Source organism: Eleginops maclovinus, chromosome 11, assembly GCF_036324505.1.
Source record: "Eleginops maclovinus isolate JMC-PN-2008 ecotype Puerto Natales chromosome 11, JC_Emac_rtc_rv5, whole genome shotgun sequence".
NCBI classification, from domain to species: domain Eukaryota; kingdom Metazoa; phylum Chordata; class Actinopteri; order Perciformes; family Eleginopidae; genus Eleginops; species Eleginops maclovinus.
In genome coordinates, this window is record NC_086359.1 from 23,258,350 (window position 1) to 23,278,049 (window position 19,700).

Sequence of the window (19,700 nt, forward strand, 5' to 3'; positions counted from 1 at the left end):
GTTTCCTTTTATGTATATTTACTTAATTTCTGTTCTCAGATAAAATTATAGGTACTAGTTGCATATGTTCATATGTTGGTCTAGGAAACACCACCTTTATCTGACTGCTGTAGTTTAAGGTTTGACATCCTGCTCTCGCTAAATGTGATGCATTTTCAAAGGAATGAATGTGCCCAAGTAGATAAATGTTTCAATGAAATAATGGGATGCATTTCAATGATTTTATATGGTATACATACGGGGTATATACTGTATATATACAGCTCTGGAAAAAATGAAGAGACCACTCCAAATGTTTCTTAAATGTTATCTCTACCTGTATGGCAGCCATTCCAGTGTCTGTTGAATTCCAACACAGAGAAATATTGTCAGTAGTTTATAGAATACAATAAAAACAATAATTTAACTCAAAGACACACCTATAAATAATAAAACAAGAGAAATTGATAATGTTGAAGTGGTCTCTTTTTTTGGCAAGAATAGAAATAGAAGCTTAACTTTACAAGTCACACCTGTCTCTATTGACATGTTTCTTTAAAGCATGCTCATTCTCAAAAATCTAATTGTTGTTACAGTGATTAACCTTTATCCATTTATCCAAATATACTGTGTTGGGTCTGTTGCCATTCACAATTCCATAAATTCCGACAGTATATGTCCCTGAAGATGTAATGACTTCTGTTGTCCACTAGATAGAGGTGTTTAGCTGAGTGTGTTTGACTGGTTTGGGCACCAAAAGTGTATTAGTATTAAAGAGAAAGGTATCTTCGATACAAGGAGAATCTTTCAAATAATACAGACAGCCTACATCTGTAACTTTTTTTACCATCACTAGAGGAAACGTTTTAAATTGTTATAAAATAAAGGGCAGTGTGTGGGGACTACAGACAATGAGGGCCACATAATCCTAGGCAAAAAAAAAAAAGATGTAAATCACATTATACAGCAGTGTGGTTGTGTACACTTTTTTAACAATGAACACACAGATAAAACTCACAGAGCTGCTCTGTGTGCTGCAGCATTCAGTATCTGAATTATACGGAATGCTTTTTTGTGAGGTGCTTGAATATTATATTTAGCTTGAATTTAGGGTAGGCTATTTAGTACCTTGTCCTTAGTAAAAAAAAAAACCGCCTCCACTAAACCTCTTTAATAAAGCAGCTTGATTGAATTTTCTACCCAAAATCTATGTTTCATGAAAAAACAACCTGTCATTAACCACACACATTATAAATGTCTTAGTTTTCCCCTTTTCACACTGCAAAAACATTGCTTTTTATTAGTGGACACCACTCGTCTTCTTTTACAGCACACTTGTTATAATAATTTTCCTTGCTAAAGTAGAGGAATGTTATTATTTCATTTTCTAGCTTAACTTAGGACTTATGCAGCCTAGCAAACTAAAGGAAATGGGTTTTGTAATGTAGGGAAACAACAGATGTGAACCTCTTTTATACTTTGCATAACAATTTAAATGCAAAATAGTAGTTTTACAACAATGTTTGAACCATGGCTCCCACCCACAAGGAGCATAACCAACAACAATAGATACCAATAAAAAATAAGATGCATCAAAAACACAAAGAACATCAGAATGATCTTTAATCAACACTCAGGATCAGTACAGAGAGAGCTGCGGTACTGTAGTCTGCAGCACCTCTATGGTCTCTGACTGCTATCCCCATTTATAAATAATGCCTTCAAGACATTTGTATTTACTTTGACATTGTTTGAGCTTGAGATTTGTCATGGATGGGTAATGCAGCACCTTCATGAGAAAGTGTATCTGTGATCAATTAGTAGAACACACAATATCAAAAGTGTGTGTGTCTGTATTTATTCAGTGAACTTAGGTCATGGGTGGGTAACGATGCACCTGCTCAAAGAACCTGCCTATTTCTTTTCTGAGAACAATCAATGGCAGGAATAGTCATCATCAGTCTGTCTATTTTTGGTCCCTCAATTATATTTTGATACCAATACTTTTGTAGTTCTTCTTGAGTATGATTTTAAAGCAGTACTTTTACTTGTAACAGAATATTTGTACAATTCAGCATTGCTGCTTTTGACTTAATTAAAACATCTGAGTACTTCCTCCATCACTGCTTTCATCCAAAAACTATTTCATCTAAAAATGAAACTACAGAAGAGGAAGTCACGTGAAATGTGTGACTGGTTAAACTTCCCGTCGTTAATTCAGTTCATAGAAACACGTGTGGTTAATTGGAAACACATTTCCGCTCAATAATAAAGTTAAGGTAGGTTTCTTTTGAAATTGTACGCACAATATATCCTGCAAAAAAGATACTGCAACTGTTTAGACTTGAAATTAAATATTCCTGTGCTTTTTGTAATTTACAAGAAGAAGAATTTCCAGATTGTACATGTTCAACTTGCTCAAAGTGTACAATTCTTTGTGCGTGCTATTTTCAGAACATTTTTCAACAAATGATCCTAGCAAAGTGCTGGGGGACAAAATTGGCCATTTCCAAAAGTGGTGGTCCACTGTCCCTAATGTCCCCAGTAAATCGCCTATACAGTTGACTCTACTGATGGTAACAGTAGTACTACTAAATCCCCTCTTTTGTTGATAGTGAAGTAATTCTTTTCGCCTGCAATTACGGTATAACCATGGCAACCAGCGTCTGCAATGCCGGGCTGTGTGAGCTATGTTGCCGTAGTGATGGGAGGCCTCGGTCATACAGCTCTCCTTTCTCTTCCCTTTCTCTTGTTATGTGGGAAGAGGCAGCGGAGACTAAAAGTTGGTCAAGATGCTTTCAATATAGTGTTTCCCACTAATGATGATGAAATGTGGGTACACACATGGCATGTGTGTGTGCTTGTGTGTGTTTGTTTACCATTATGTGGTTTAGCGAATGTTCTGTGGTGTCAGATTTCCCTTACGATATCATTCAGCATCTTGAAGCAGGCAGGTATTCCCAGCAGCTCCTGCTCTGACGTCATGTGAGCAGAGAGCCCTGCAGCCTCTCTTTGTGTGTTGTCTCCCTGCCAATTTATGAGATTAGGGTGTGTATTTTGTGAGGACAACAACACGATTTTAAGCTGACAAATCCTTAGTTATGCCCTGCTTATCCTATTTGGAGTGTACACAAACATGAGATTTTGTAACAGTTTTTGGGCTTTTCCCAAAACTAGATCCCAAAACATCATTACACTTAATTTAGCTGACACTTTTATCCAAAGTGACTTTCACATCTCAGTACCACACTGAAAACACTGAAACATTGTAAATGTCAACAAATGTCACATCGCTGTGTCAGGTTAGTTGAAAGCAAAGTTTTAAGTTGATCGAATCTTTTGTAATTTAACTTAATATTATTACTTCCTAATCCAGGTATAATACATTTAATTAAAATCAGTGTTTCAGATTTTTCAGTGCATGGAAGTGCTTATGGGGTATTGTGCCCATGTTCACTTCAACATGTTGACTGCAGGGGCAGGGGATCAAACCACTGACGCTCTGATTGGTAGAAACCCATTTACTCCTGAGCCACATCCAACATTATACAAACTGCTTTAAATCTGTGTGGGAAATGTCCTCACTGACACCCTTCTTATTTTCTCAATTCTGTCAAAGCCATCAGGCCCAGTGTCAAAAGATAAATCTGTCAAATCTGCTCACTTCAGAGAGCTGGGTGTCCTCAGTGACTCTGGGTGTGATAATAACATGTGAGTGTGTGTTTTTATATAGGCTTTCAGTCAGGATGTGTAAACCCCCAGTGCAGATTTAAAAACAGGATTATGCAGATTTTAGAACACATGCTGTGAAGGAGGGAGGGGTCGACATCAAGTTCAAGATATTTGGCATTTCCCATTATATGTTGGTATATACTGTATTGTCTTATATTGATATTTTACTTAATTTCAAGACAGTTCCAGGCTTTCTGTGCATACTTTCATATTTCCTGAGTTTACCCTGTACTGTCTCATTTCACTTTGAATACTGTATGTGTAAGGATGTAGTGTAATCTTTTCCGTCTCGTCTGAAACACATTATATTGCTTAATGTTTATTCTGTCTGTATTAATATTAATACAATTCTAAATTGCTGTGTACTGTGTATAAGTTTGCTGCACTTCTTTCAATGCTGTATGTTTAGCTTAATGTTTGTTTACTTTTTCGATAGTTCGTAAAACACTAGGAATGCTTCTGAACCAAAGTATTACAACCATTTACATTTAAGTTACATCATTTTTACAATTTAAGTCAGCTGCGGCAACCTTGAGTTCCTCCTATGTATTTCTGTTTATAATGCTCCTTTTGTTTAGTGAATGGGTAGGAAGAGGATTTGGTCTGATTTGTATGTATTTGCTCACGCTTGCACAGCAGTATATGTGGTTTTCTGACATGTCCTGCCTTGTTTTTTCAAAATCAAGAAAGAAATGACCCTGGCTTTCCAGGCAAATACAAGCCTTGATTTCATTATCTAAACATTGAGTCAAAAATAATACTTTCTCTCATGAAGACGTCATTCCACTCAAATCTGAACCATCAAGCAGACTAAAGCAGAAACAGGATTTATTGGACAAGGTAGATAAACATTGTGCTACCTTGCTCCAGAAACATCTCCTTCCCCCAAACCTGCTCCTCCTCCTGTTCTCATGAATATTGGGGATTTAATGCATGTAGGGAGGGTGGGAGAAAGAAGGAGGGAGGGAGGCAGGCAGAAAGAGGGAGGGAGGCAGAAAAAGGCAGGGACAAAGAGAGAACGTTGAGGGAGGAGAGGGGGGGTGATGTCGTCAGAGGCCCGGCTGTGCGCAGGCTCTGTGAGCTGCTGGCTGCCTATTGATTGGAAAACAACGGGCTGTGGGAGGACAGATAAGGGAGGCTGTGGGCTAACGGGTAAGGGAAGGGATACGGACCGAAGCAACGACCATCTTTACCTCCCTGATTTTCTCTCTTCCCCATGGAATGAATGTAACTGCTGCTCGTCGGTGGGTTTTTCAGCAGAGGGAGGTTCAGGCACTGATTCTCCTGCTCTGAGAAGATCCAGTCCACACGATCCGGACCTACAGCAGCATCTCCTGCAGGTAATCCGTCTCCATACTTCCATCCTGCTGTTCCTTCTTACAGTCCTGACCCCTCTCAGGTCTCCGTTGTGTTCCATCCTTCCTCCATCCTTCTCTTGTAACCATGGTTTCCTCCATCTCTCCTTCCTCTCTCCTTGCTGCTCTTCTCTCCCTCCCCCTCTCTCCTCTTTTTTCATCCTCTGATGAGCTGATGACATGCATTTGCTAGATTTCCATTTGTACCACGGCTGCATGAATATTGATCTGAAGCGGAATACATTTTGGTATTTTGTTTAATTATTTTACACTCATTTTCAAAACAAATGTGATTTTATTAGTGCCTGGAGTCATATTTAGTTTTGGCCATGGCTTATTTGAGATGTGAGTGATATGTTCATTCCATATTCCTGATAGACAGCAGGTAATGGATTTAAATAGCATTTGGAAAAAGAAGAAGAAAAGAAGATTCTGAATTAAATAAACCTCCATGTTAAACAAATGGACTTACAGCACATGAAAAGCATGATGCTGTCTTGAATGAATCTGCGGTGGAGGAGGTGCTCCAATTGTTTGCCCATGTTGTGGTCCTCCCTCCCACAGTTACATGGGGGAGTGATTTGGCTCTCTTGCATTACATGACCTCTGATGAGCTCACATGATTGGCTCTTTACCTGCATGCTCGTGAACCCGAGACACACCTGAGACCACCAGCTCACTGTGAAGGTCACATAGAAAAGGCTGACACTGTGCAGAAATGTAATACCTGCACATTTCAAACACCCGCACACCATCCATACTGTGTCAGCTTCAACTGTATTGTCATTGCACCGAGTACAAGTACTAAGACAACAAAATACAGTTTGTAGGGGAGAGTGGGATAAGTTGACCCACCCCCTGTGCACATTTGTTACCATGTGACCCTAAATAAAGGAAGCACCCATCATTTATATTTGGCTGTGATTGAGAGAAGCACATTTTTCCACAAAAAAACATTTCCAACATGTCAGGTAAAATCACTGTTATGTCAAGTGAAATTATCCAGCTCTGAAAATATGTATCATACTTGTTGGTTATTTAGCAAGTGTAAAACCATCTGACTCTTTTAGCTAAAGATTAGCATGAATGACTCAACTGAACTGACTTTTTTTCCTAAAAAGTGGCTGTGGGACAAAGTGAGCCAGATGCTGTTGGGTGAATTGAGTCAATGGTTCAACATAACCCCCCATGAGGCATTATTTGAGAAGTCATATTTTCATGGCCCTTTGTGATAGATGCATTATTTTCATTTTGATTGATAAAATACATCCTGAAGTAAAGGTTGTTGTTGGCATTTGACTTCTGTCTAATTTTTCCTGAGAGAACAACATAAGTAAAGATGGGCTCATCTTACCCTACTCTCCCCTATCTAACCACACTGAAAAAACTGAAACGTTGGCTTTAATTAAATGTATTATGTCAACAAATTCCACATAACTGTATTAGGTTAGTTGAAAACCAATGGTATAAGGTTTAAATAGGTTCAACTTAATAATATTGCTTTCAACTAACCTCATACAGTTATGTGGAATTTGTTGACATAATACATTTAATTAAAGCCAACGTTTCAGACTCTTCAGTGCAATACAGAATAAATATGATGTTATAGACCGTGAGTGACATTTTGAAATACTACAAACCAATTTGAGTATGCTTTAGAACATATAGTTGTTTGGAGAGTTTGATAAATACAGATAAGTCGGTATGACGTAAGGGAAAATTTAGTCAGTCGCTGAGTATGCAGGGTGGGACACTGTTTTTTTTACATCTCTTTGCTAGCAAGAAATATTCCCGAATCAACCCGCTATGCCTGGAAAGTGCTGTTAGGAAATGTAATTTGTGATTCTTCACCCTGCCAGATATCCACTGCATCAGTGCCTCCAGGAGTCCCTGTGGCAAGGTTAGAGTCAGCTGATAATGTTCCTTATTTGAGTGAACCAAATAACCTTAATTGGATCTAGTGATGGATGCACGCTGTCAGTCACTGTGATTCATTTCTCTGCTGCAAAGATTTATACAAGAAGAAGTCGTTTTCTCAGCAGAGAAATTAGAAGTCAATGTTGAGCCAAAAGCAGAGCGGATGCATTTAAAAAAGAGGAAGCAGGGAGGTTTCTGGCTGAGGACGGTGCAGCACTTTGCTGATGGTGTGATGAGGAAGAAGAGGCTGCACAAGCTGCTTTTTAAATGGGCTCCTCTGCACTCACCCACTTAGGCCAGGCCACGGTCCAGCGAAGAACAGAGGATGAAATATAAGCCTCACTCAATAATTACACTGCAGACAACATGACAGAGGTTCACCTTCTGTAACAACTTCTGACTGCAGCAGGAAGTCCTCCACCAGCTGATCCTTGTTGCAGGTGCACATCATTTAATAGGAAGTTTTGGAAACCATGATTGTTCTTACCCATAATATTCATTTTTGGAATTCCCATGTGATAATTACGTCTAGTTAAAGGTTGAAGTTGGACAATTTGGAAAGGCAAACAACATTTGGTATGAATCAGAGAATAGAATGTACTTTGTGGACAAATGTATATATAGAGATGATGATGTTTCTGGGAAAACATTTTTCTAGCTCTACTTATTTGAGTATTAAAATGTATAGAACATAGTGTAGACAGTGTCAAGTGTTATAGGTATACTGTATATTCCTTAATTGTATTTGTTTACATCCAACAATTACATATTCCATGGGACAACATTCAGAAAATACCTTAACTCTAAATATAGGGGGGAAAGAACCATCCCCCCAAAAAAACATCAGACACATTTGTTGAGTTCTTTGAAAGCACTAACTTCACCTCTGTACAAATCTGTCAGTGTATGGACTTCTTTGTTATTGCACTGTGGGAAAGGAAAAGGCTTCCCACCAGTCAATAAAGCATTACTGAACACACTGAATGAAATATTTGAGGCAGAAGGCAACATTTCAATTACCCACATATTGTAAGTGCCAATGTTTAATCAAACACAGAACAAACTGAAACGTTGACTTTAATTAAATGGATTATGTCAACAAATGTCACATAACTGTATTAGGTTAGTTGAAAGCTAAAACATTTTCTTGTAATAAAGTATTTTACTGCCTTATTTTAGAGACAGGTAAAGCAAACACAAAGGATATATATTCATACTAAACAAAATACATTTAGAGCTCCTGATGTCCTGCCCTTGTCTGACTCTTTGTAAAACTATATTAAGGTTTATTACAGTCTTCCAAATATCTTTTGCACATTTTGCAAAGTACTTTTACTAAAGTCCCAAAAGAGCTGAGAGGTGTGTCACTGAGATTATTACCATTATCTGACTTGATTTATGATACAATCAAGTGAAAGATAAATGCTGATTAAATTATTTAATTCTCAAACCCATTAAAGAAATCCTGCATTAACAATAGCCTTACTGTAATTTATCATATTCTATGACAGTTCTTATACTTTCATGGCCCAGATTCTGTGAAACATCATCAGTTGAATCCCAGAAGGTGCTCTTCATTAACTGAGGTTTACCAGTGAGCCAACTGGTTTTGGTCCCTTGGGGCCCTGGTCCCCTTCTGGCAGATCTACCTCCATCTCCTCTTTGTCTAGACAACATGGTGCCACTCCACATGGGGTGAGGCAGGCCTGATTTAGGAGAGGCCAGAGAAATCCTTCTGGGTAAACAGATGAAGACAGGTACAGACGTATGTGTCTGATTTGGTCTTTTGTTTAAAATACAATGCTGCTTCACGAGAGACACACTAATGAAACCTAAAGGGGACATATCATGAAAACTCACTTTTTCAGTGAATATATGGAGTACCTACAAACCTGCCGACTGTGAAAAGACAGCCCAGTCTGTTTGTGAGTGCTGCCTGAGATAAATCAAGCTATTTAGATGTGGCTCCCCTTGCTGTGTTTATTTTGAGTACAGATGAATTCAGACAGATAATATACTTTCGTTTTTAGGTTTGAAGTGAGCCTTCTCCTTCCATCAGCACAACCTGCCTGGGAATATAGGGCACACAGACTCAGTGACATCTTTAAATCCTTACTTTAAACCCATTTGTACACAGTTTTTTTATATTTCATCTTGTCTTATCATTTCTTTTATTGACAGTTGTTTTGCTTTACATTCATTTTCTTTTTCTCGTGGCACTTCTTCACATTTAATCTTTTATCATTTTGTTATCTCCACTATGTCTTTGCAACCCTTGTCTTTGTATTTAACTTTACCTTATTTTGTCTTGTTTTGTGTGTCTCACTGTTATATTCGCTTGTACCTTACTTTTGCTTTACCTGTAAAAAGGAGCCTTTAAAGGTGCTATTATTATTCATATTTAAAAATATGTATTACATGCCATACTGAATTAGCAACCCCATGCAATAAACCCTGTATCCTGAGTGCAGGGCTCAGAGACCAGCAGAAGGGGACAGCATGGAGGCCCCCCTCGTGTGTTTGGATGAGGAGTTTGAGGACCTCCGGCCCTGTCACATGGATGAGCTGGACCACCCGGCCCTCCAACACTCATCCTACTCCAGCACATCTACCGTACCGCTGAGCTCCATCACCAGAGAGGACTTCTCTGAGCTGGAGAACTTCTCCGAGATGATGAGCTTCAAGTCCATGGAGGACCTGGTGAACGAGTTTGACGAGAAGCTCAACGTGTGCTTTCACAACTACAACACCAAGACCGAGTGCCTGGCGCCCATACGCAACCAGACACACAACCAGGAGGACGAGGAGCGGCTGCAGGACGAGGAGTGAGTCCACACAGTTCATATAGTTTATCAAAAAGCACAAGAATTGAATGTTCTGGGGCTTTCAGACGCTGGTGTTCTTGTGGTCTTTTAATATGAAAGACTGGAATATGCACAAATGAGCTCTGGAGGTGCCTTTAAATGGTAATGGTAATACAACAGTGTAGACATACTCTGCCACAAGTCTTGCATATTTATTTTTTTACATCAAAACTGAAATGACTCATTCTGCAGAATGGCCATTTTCTGAATAATATCTATAATTCCACTTGGTGATGTAGTGATGCATTACTGTGTTCAGTGTTTTATTTTTGCAGCTAGTAAAGGTGGATCTAATGTTAATGACTCTTTAGCGTCTAGGTATCTTAATCCATAAAAGGACATCATAATTCACGAGTTGATTTATATTTTGTATTGATAACATTATCCTTTAAATTCACTAGTAACTAATATGATCAATTAAATGTAAGGAGTTAAAGTGCAATACTTGCTTTCAAATAGTAATAGGGTAGGAGGATACAGTAGCATGACATGAAAATACTCAGGTTTATTTCACATTTTGTCCTCAAGTAGTACAGTACTAAATGTATTTGGTTCTTTTCATCATTGACCAGCACTTATAGTTCATCAACAGTTAGTATCTTTGGCTTACAAATGGAAATCCCATTTGACATGACATACGGCACCCAATGGTACCTAACAACACTGTAAATATACATATATCCATGAAATCATTAATGATTAAAAAGAATACATAACTCCTCGCTCTGTTGCCTTAAAACCAAAGATAACTTGATGAATACATATTATTTATATTTCAATATTTGAACTTGTCAGCCAAATTTCCAAATAGGTGATGTTTGTGGTGAAGCTACAAGGACATAAGGAGCGTATTAATGTGATAGAATGCACATTAATACTGTAGTGACATCCAGTTCATGATGCTAATTACACTCAGTCATTATTAATTACAGTCATCATGCTGTCAGCATTATATACGACACACTTTCAGGGCCAAAACAGTGTTTCAGCATGTCCAGTAAGTCAGCAGCAGGACCCGCCCTCCCCAGCTCCACCGGGGGCCACAGTCTGAATTATTCACTGTGCATGGTGCACGCCTCAGTTAGCTCACTCTCTGTGTCTGTCTCTGCCTGCCCACCAGCTGACTGCAGACCCTCCTCCTTCAGCTGCAGGCAGCGAGGTGAAAACACACGTCCTCACACTGATTGGATATGAATCGTGCTAAAAATAGCCTGCCTGTACGTGTAAGAGAAGAGCTTCGGAGAGGAATCACATGATCTTACAAGCACTGTTAAATTACCCTAATGAAATAAGTCTGCATTTACTGATTACTGAGCGCATGCACGGGGCTGTCGGTGGATGTGACATTAATCTGCACGTTATGATGATGATGCTTTAAACTGATTTGTTGTGGCCTCTTACAGATTTAACAACATAACAACCATTCCATCCTCTTCTGGGGTATTTCCTAATAGTCCACCAACGTTAGGTGGGCTTATGGCATACTGGAAATTATATCTTTTCATTGGCAGGTGTAGACTGATTTCAAGGTTCTCTTTAAGTGGAGCCCTCACAGAACCACAGAAATGATGATATTCTGCTATTTGATTGAAGAGTTGTACATTTCGAAGCTGACCCAGAACGAGAAGAATGATATCTATTCAGTGGCTGCAGGCCAACACACACAGCAGGACAGCTTTGAGACATGGAGTTCTTGTTCCTGCTAGCCAGATGCCCCCCTCCCCCTGCTGATTACTTGTTCAATTGCTTTAAATATGAAGGTTTCATTTAAAGAAAAATGGGAAAGTGTCGTTATTGTTACTAAGCTACAGTTAGCAAAATTAGCTTAGCATAAAGACTAGAAACCTGGGGGACAGCTCTTATGACTGTCCAATACAAACGTCTAATTCTAGTACATTTTTATTTAGGAAAGGCAAGGGTTTTTACCATTATTTTGGCCTGCAGTTACTTTATAAATGTAAGCAATAATACGGATTTATTTTCTACATTTTGGACCATCTTTGACTTTGCAGACTGCACTGAAAAAACAGAATGTTCTCTAACTAAATGTATTATGTCAACAGATAGCACATACCTGCATTAAGTTAGTTGAAAGTAATACTATTCCGTTTAAATATAAAACATTAGGTTAATATTGCTGCTTTCAACTAACCTGATACAGTTATGTGAAATCTGTTAACAAAATACATTTAATTAAAGTCAACGGTTAAGTTGTTTTTTCAGTGCAGGTTTTATGCTGCTCAACATAAATATTCAGTTTAGCATCATTCTGAGTAGAAGATTGACGATGTGTTAGGGTTCATGCAGTTTATTTAAATCAGACAAACATTGAACAATTCCAAGCACAACATTGTTTATGTGCTGGTGTACACAATAATGTCATCCAGCGGGTTGGTGAGGTAAGCTGTCAGCTGAATGGTGCCCAGTGTGTCGGGTGGAGGCAGTGCCGGGGCAGCAGGCCTGAGCCAGCCTCTGAGGAGGAGGAGGAACACAAAGGAGCCCTCTCTCAGTTCTCTGTGCTCCTGCTCAGACAGATGCAGGCAGAGACCACTACCATGATGTGAGAGGTTTTATCTAAATCTTTGCAAAGGATACCTTTTAATGAGTAGTAAGCAGTTTTTTTCCTGTTGTGCATTGTTTCTCTGCAGCCTCCAGCTCTGTGCATTGACCTCCATCATTGACTTACCATATTGACATATTGACTAAGTTGCAGGCTGCTGAAGACAGAGTGGACCTCCTCATAACCAGGGAGATGAAACATCACACCAAACTGTAGCCTAATGCTGTTTTAAACGTCTCTGTGGTCCTTTACCTTGGTTACATGAGTGCATGTGTGTGTGTTCTTTTGCAGTGTGTGGGATGCTCTAACCGACAACTACATCTCCACCTGGGACGGCAACGACTCCGAGGGACTCAACGGCAATCTGTCTGACCAGGAGGTACAAATCACTCCACAGCCTTGTATTTTGCTAAGATCTGGGAATATGTACCAAAAATAAGTATACTTTCTTTTCATTTTGGAGAGATACATTTCATTGTGTATCTATTGAGCTGCACTTTAGAAAAACGTAACTCTTTAGAATAAGTTCTATATAGTCTTTCCAATAGTTTTATATAGACTGAAAGTAGCAACACAATGTGTCATTATTTTTTCTTTGAGATGCCCAACTGAGCCTAACGTCGTTCTGACACATTCTCTCAGAGGCTTATTCTCATGCTGACACTTGAAGACATGCCCGGCCAACCTTGACTGCACTGCCATTCAGCAGAGCTCTACCTCTTCCTCTCTCTCCTTAATGGCCGTTTGCATACAGCTGGACAGCAGGCACTTAGCAGTCTGGGCCATGTTTGGGCTGGACAAGGCCAGACTGAAGTTTCTGCGCCAGAGGGAGAGGAGGTTTGCACCAGAGTGCTCCAGTTCAGCTATCCAGCCTTTGGTTCACTTGCTTGGGAGTTTCTGTCCATCTGAACCAAATCTCAGAGTTGTTGTTTCAAACTAAATAAAAAACCTAATGGTAGTGTTAGATAAAAGTCTTAAGCAATGTCAGTTAGTTACATTATCTGGGGACTAAAAATTACATTCTGCAAATAAGTCATACTACTATACTATATATTACTTTTACAAACTGAATATAGTGGCATGTATTGCTTTTTGAAAGGTGACACTAAATAATGTAAAACATCTCAAATATTTAAGCATCAGAATTTCCGTGACTGATTCGCCATGCTCTTTTGAGAAATGATTGTGGATTTAACGCTTTGTCTTTCGTTAGCCGCATTTATCACGAAGACACTCTGTACTATCCCAGCCGTTTGTTTGTTGTTCTCATGCTTTGTCTCCCTTTCTGCAGATCCACGAAAAAGAGGAGGAGGAGATGAATGAGAAGAATGACAACGCCAACTGCCTGAATGAAGAGCCTCTTATCACAGCTGATCAGGTGTGTGGGAGTGTGTGTGTGTGTTTGTGTGTTAAATAACAAACAGCAGTTTGTCAATGTCCTGTTTTGATAATAGGACAAATAAATCAGGGTGTAATAATAGGGGTTTGCCCATCAAGCAATGAAATAATGCAATCCTGGAAAAAATATCATCATCAGAAAGAAAGAAAGAAAGAAAGAAAGAAAGAAAGAAAGAAAGAAAGAAAGAAAGAAAGAAAGAAAGAAAGAAAGAAAGAAAGAAAGAAAGAAAGGAAGAAGAAAGGAAAGACAGAAAGAAAGAAAGAAATGGACCAGGGACAGATCCCCGAGGAGCTGTATGGACTATCTGAACTGCTAGATGTATTCCAATTTTGATATGAAATATCTCATCCTGCCATATCTTCTCTCTAAGGTCATTGAGGAAATAGACGAGATGATGGAGAACTCTCCAGATCCTGGTGAAACTGAGGAGGAGGATGAAGAGGAGAGCAGCCGCTGCTCCTCCAGCATCAACCCCTCCCTGCTGGAGGAGATCAGGCAGCTGTCCCTGGCCTCCAATAACAACTGCTCCTACGAAGGTACGTTTTGTCACAGTAAAGCAGTCCTTCAAATGGTAATACACTACACAGGAAGTACAAAGGTGAAAAATAGAGTGTCTGTGAAGTTGTTCCTCCATCTGAGCTGCATTCATTTGTCCTGTCCTCACTGGACACGTGTGAACACATGAGAGAGCCGTTAGGGTTACTATGGTGTGTAAATAAGTGAATTGTTAGCGTTAAATGTTTATTATATGTTTGTACCTGTTGCTTATACAGGTGAGGGTTCAGCTTTTACTCCAACTATTATTTTTCTATGCAGAAAAATTGTCTTCAGCTCACAACGTCAGTATTTCTCTACCTGGGGATTGGGATCTTCTAAGTGGTCATGAGATTATTAGAAATGGTTGCTTATTTTTTCTCAAATCCTCCCTATATGAATCCCTCTACATGTTATTATGTATATCCTCTGCAAAAGTTATGTCACTCTGTGATTGAACTGCCCTAAATTCAATTTATAAACGTTCAATATGAATAACATATGCTTTCTGTTAGAAGTGGGTTACAAACAACAATAAGTGGAGAACCACTACCGTGAAAGAGTCAAAAGATTTACACACTATGAATGATAAATGAATGATAATGCTAGAGTCAGAGAGACCAAATGGTGTTGCAGTAAATATATATTTTTTGTGACAAGTCTTGAGTTCACCTTAATCTTATTTTATCTCTTTTCTGCTAAATGGAGTAAATCCAGCTCTCCTGATTGAGATCCGTGCCTTATGTCTGAACCTCTGGGTACAGTTGCACAAAGTAAAACCTGACTCTTCTTTGCAGGCCTGAGTCTGATGCCCAGCTCAGCGCTGGTGGAGCTGCTGCAGAGGGTGGAGGCCACCATCCGAGAGTTCTCAGAGGAGCTGGTCAGCCAGCTGGCTCGGCGCGAGGAGCTGGACTTTGAGAAAGAGGTAAAGAACACGTTCATCACGGCCCTGATGGAGGTCCAGAACAGGCAGAGGGAGCAGCGTGACAGCAGCAAGCGCAAACGCCGGGACAAGACCATGAGCCTGCAGGCAGGAGGGACGTCTCCTGTGAACGGAGGGAACACAGTCTCCACATCCCACACAGAGAAGACAGGGAGCATGCCTGTCAAGGTGAGACACAGGGAAGGGGGCCTTGTACTATATGCCCTTAAATACCCTTAATTATTCACCCTACATGAGTGTGTGTGAATGTCTGGGCCTTTTATACACCTTATGCAAACTTGTTCTCCCATTACGGTCTCTTCACCAGAGATAATGGGCCACAATTGTTCAGATTGTCTCAGAAAATGGTTTTGCACAAATATGTTGTGCAGTTCTCATTAAGTTAAATTAGAAAGAAGGTAAATGCACAGTGCTTGAAAACTCTCTCTTACTTCCCATTGACTTTTAGCATAATGGATCTCGGGTCCATTAGCCTGTTAAGTGTCTTCCAGGAAACATCCTAAAGAGAGCAGTGGTCTCATACAGTAACAGCTCGTCCAGTCCGTCCAGTAACAGAAAAACAGCCTAATGCATTTCCTCTCCATGCAGCAGCAGCGCTTTAATGTGCTGACTGCAGGGTACCTGAGGCGGCATTACTGACGGAATATTAATGAATGAATGATGCAGATACTATATAAACAATAATGCTTTTAGTACTGGCATGTCATGTGATGACTTGATCAGACTGTCAACTCTATCAAGAAAGCTATGATCAGTGGCTTTTAACAATGTTTTGTGTGTGTGTGTGTGTGTGTGTGTGTGTGTGTGTGTGTGTGTGTGTGTGTGTGTGTGTGTGTGTGTGTGTGTGTGTGTGTGTGTGTGTGTGACCCACAGCGTTTCAGTATGGAGGGACTGTCCAACATCTTGCAGACTGGAATCAGACAGACATTTGGAAGCACAGGAAATGAGAAACAGGTAAGGACAAAGGTCAAAAGTTTACAGACCAGGGTTAAGTAAATCAAACCATTTAAATGGAATTTGTGCTGCATTTATGTTGTTGTAATATATTGTACATCGGACACTAAAGAGAGTGGTTCAAAATGATTTTTGTTGCATTTTGCACAACAAGAACCTGCAATATACTCTGATTATGGACAGAGGCAGGCTAAATGTGTCAAAAACTTAAAGCTAAGCTAAGTTAACTGAACCATCTCCATCTAAATCATGGCAAGAAACTAAATAAGCATATTTCCCAAAAAGTGGAGCTATTGCTTTCCAGGTTAAGTGCTGTTTTATCCCTGATCATTGAACGTCTCTGTTTCAGTATCTAAACACAGTTATTCCATATGAGAAGAAAGGCATCCCCCCATCTGTTGAAGACCTGCAGATGCTCACAAAAAGTAAGAACATCCCAGAACACAAAGACAAATACAAATCTACCAGCTGGGAGAAAAAAGAGTGTACCCAGAGTTAAAACACTTTGTTTTTCCCACCTAGTTCTCTATGCCATGAAGGACGACAGTGAGAAGGTGCCTACCCTGCTAACTGACTACATACTGAAAGGTAAGCAAACATCATACAGTTAATATATTATCATTTGGACTGGAACACTTACCACCGTAGACCTGCAGAAAGGAAACACAATCATAACAGTGAATTTAGAGTTTGTTCTCTGATGGAATATTCTCTTGTAAATTCTGTTATTTCTCCTTATTCCACAATAATCACTACCTTAATGTATTATATATTTGACTCATCACTGTTATGCCCTGTTTTCCTCTCCAGTATTGTGTCCTACTCCTACCTAAAGCTCTGGAGGCCAGGGGCCACATTGTGAGGGAGAAATCTTCCTCCCTGCCTCTGGCCCCTGCTGCATGACCTCCCATCTCTCACCATTATCAATCATGGATCCTCACCATCGACGTCATTGTATTCTCCTCAACTATGATTACTGCCTTTCGCTGAGCTCACCTCCTCCCCTCCACTGTACACTGCGCTCATGCCGGACCCAACCTGGCCTCCATCAGAATAGTTCCAGTGGGACAGCCTGTTCCACTTTAAAGGACTTCACCAACGGAGCATGACATGCTATTAAATATCACAACACCACTTCGCTACAGGGATACAACATTATTTGTACTTTGTTTTCTTATTTCTATTCTCTACAGTCTCTTCTCTTTGTTTCCTCTAACATAATCTCAATGTTGCCAAGTTTTGAAACGTGTTCTCAAATGGACCTCTCAACCACTGAGCTCTGTTGCTTGTTCTCACTGATTCATCAGGAAATAAATGAAATGCCATACCGCATCCACACATGATACACCCTGTATTTGGAAATTCATTTGAATATAAAAGCCATGCACCTTTTCTGCCAACTTAGTACTGTAGCTCCATGTGGATGAGAGGAGACACACGACTATTACGGGTGCAGTGCATAGTAAAGCTTTTTCATTTTAGTTCACCTAATATCTGGTGCTCTTCAGACTCTTTTTCAATTACTTTACATTTCTTTCTAAATACATTTTTTTCTAAATATTTGATATAAACTCTGTTGTTGACTTTTTACTTTTATTTACTGTGTCATTTCGCCCTGTTCAGGATACGTGGAGGCGTATTTTTTTGGTTGATACATTGTCCCCTGATGTGATGAGCTCATTTCAATAAAGGCGTGCGTATTTGCATAATAGCACATGTATGACTTCCTTTGTGCCATGTAGGTGAATCGCTAATCGCTAACTCTAATAAACATTCTACCCTCGCTCTGACTGCATCTGTCTTTCTGTGTTCACCCTCAGAGTTTAGGTAGTATGGTCAATGCTGATGAGCCCCGGGATATCTGAATTAAGGCTGTGTTCTTTTTAAGGAAGAAATAAAGAATGTGCATAGAAAGGTTGTGAGAACATAACGTCCTTGGCTTAACAATTCAGTATTTCTTCAAATATTAGAAGTGTCCTTATTCATAAGGAAATAGTCTTAAAGAAGACCTCTCCTGTTCATGCTCAGGTTCATTTTTGTATTTAATGTCTCTCCTGGGACATGTCTCCATGCTTTAATGTTCAGAAAGCTCTTTATTTTTCTCATACTGTCTGTGCTGCAGCACCTCTTTTCACCCTCTGTCTGAAACCAGAGCCCAGTCTGCTCTGATTGGTTAGCTGGCTGGCTCTGTTATGACTGGTCAACTGCTTAGAGATGCCCGTTTCTAAGCCTATCATGTACAATGTTTTGAAGCGCCAGCCAATAGAAGCATGATTGTCACACAGTGATGTCATTATGTTACAGAAGTAAACAGAGGAGTTCAATGGAGGCGTTTCAGACAGGGGAGAAACTCCCTCTGGAGGGAAAACAGGGACTTCAGCCTTTGCAGATAAACCTATAAAGCACACAGGAGAGGGAACACCCCAAAAAGCACAGCAGGAACTCTTTAAGAAAGTATCTACCCCCCCTCACTGTCAGTGAAGTCCATCCTCAGTGTGTGCACTGGACGCTTCAACTTTACATATATACATACTTGAATGCATACCTAAAATCCTTTGCATCATATTTTCTGTACTTTTTTGAAAAACAAATGCGTCTTTAGGTCCCAGTCATTGTAACTTTCAGCATACACCGTAAGATACTACAGAAGCACCTCTCCAATGTGATTGGTGGATCCGTCAATGCTCTGAACAGGAGAGGACCATCAGGTTAGGGTTAGAGCGGATCACTTTCATCGTAAAACATCTCTTATAAGTAACCAATTGCACTTGAAGAAACAAAAAATCACAGTTTCGAATTGTTTATTTAACACATTTATATATATTTAAACCATTAATGATGCTTCTTAAAGGTTGATTTGCATGCTTCTCTTTTTTAATCCTGATTTGAAGTTGTTAAGTTATCAAATTTGCCAAACCTTCTCTGGCATTTTGTTACTTTTGGCTTTGCTTTAAATGTCCCCCGAAACAAGACTTAAAATATAATGTAAACAAATCTAAGTGGTAGTGGTTAACATACGGATCTTTAGTTTGCTTCTGGTGTTTTCCTGATAGAGGGACTGTGCTGCCCTCTGCTGTCACATTCAGAACTCCTTTATTCGTCTGGGAAATATACAGTGTGACAGCGAAAAAGTGGCATATAGAAAAATGTAACAATAATAATATTAAAGAATAAGCTAACTTATTAAATATAGAGAAGAAAAGCACTCATTAGTAATGATAGATTACAAATAAAGACAAATAAGTACAGAGCTATTGCTAAAAAAAAAACAAACAGCAATTTAAGGAACTAAGTGACATAAGCAAAATATAAGATGATGGGACATTTATAACAAAGTATGTTTTTCACATAAAAGTGATAATTGCGCAGTATTGCAAAAAAGTTAACTTTGAATCACAGGATGACCTCCGGGAATGTGTAAGATATTATGTTTAAAATATAAACTATGTTTCCAGAGAGTGTA

At 39.4% G+C, this 19,700-nt stretch overlaps 1 protein-coding gene across 1 annotated transcript; it reads left to right on the forward strand.

Annotated features, from left to right (window-relative positions):
• Window positions 1-4,793: 4,793 nt before the first annotated feature.
• Window positions 4,794-18,020, forward strand: fez1 (fasciculation and elongation protein zeta 1 (zygin I)). The gene is made up of 10 exons (XM_063894225.1): window positions 4,794-5,051; window positions 9,455-9,808; window positions 12,699-12,786; window positions 13,699-13,785; window positions 14,177-14,342; window positions 15,138-15,451; window positions 16,157-16,237; window positions 16,587-16,662; window positions 16,760-16,825; window positions 17,048-18,020. The coding sequence occupies exons 2-10, from the start codon at window positions 9,483-9,485 to the stop codon at window positions 17,068-17,070; spliced, it is 1,227 nt and encodes a 408-aa protein (XP_063750295.1). The 5' UTR covers window positions 4,794-5,051; window positions 9,455-9,482; the 3' UTR covers window positions 17,071-18,020.
• Window positions 18,021-19,700: the final 1,680 nt, after the last annotated feature.

Coding starts and splice junctions, on each gene's coding strand:
- fez1 (XM_063894225.1), top strand. CDS start 9,483: ATGGAGGCCCCCCTCGTGTGTTTGGATGAGGAGTTTGAGGACCTCCGG. Junction 16,663..16,759: donor CCTGCAGATGCTCACAAAAA/GTAAGAACATCC, acceptor TTTCCCACCTAG/TTCTCTATGCCATGAAGGAC. Junction 16,826..17,047: donor AACTGACTACATACTGAAAG/GTAAGCAAACAT, acceptor TTTCCTCTCCAG/TATTGTGTCCTACTCCTACC.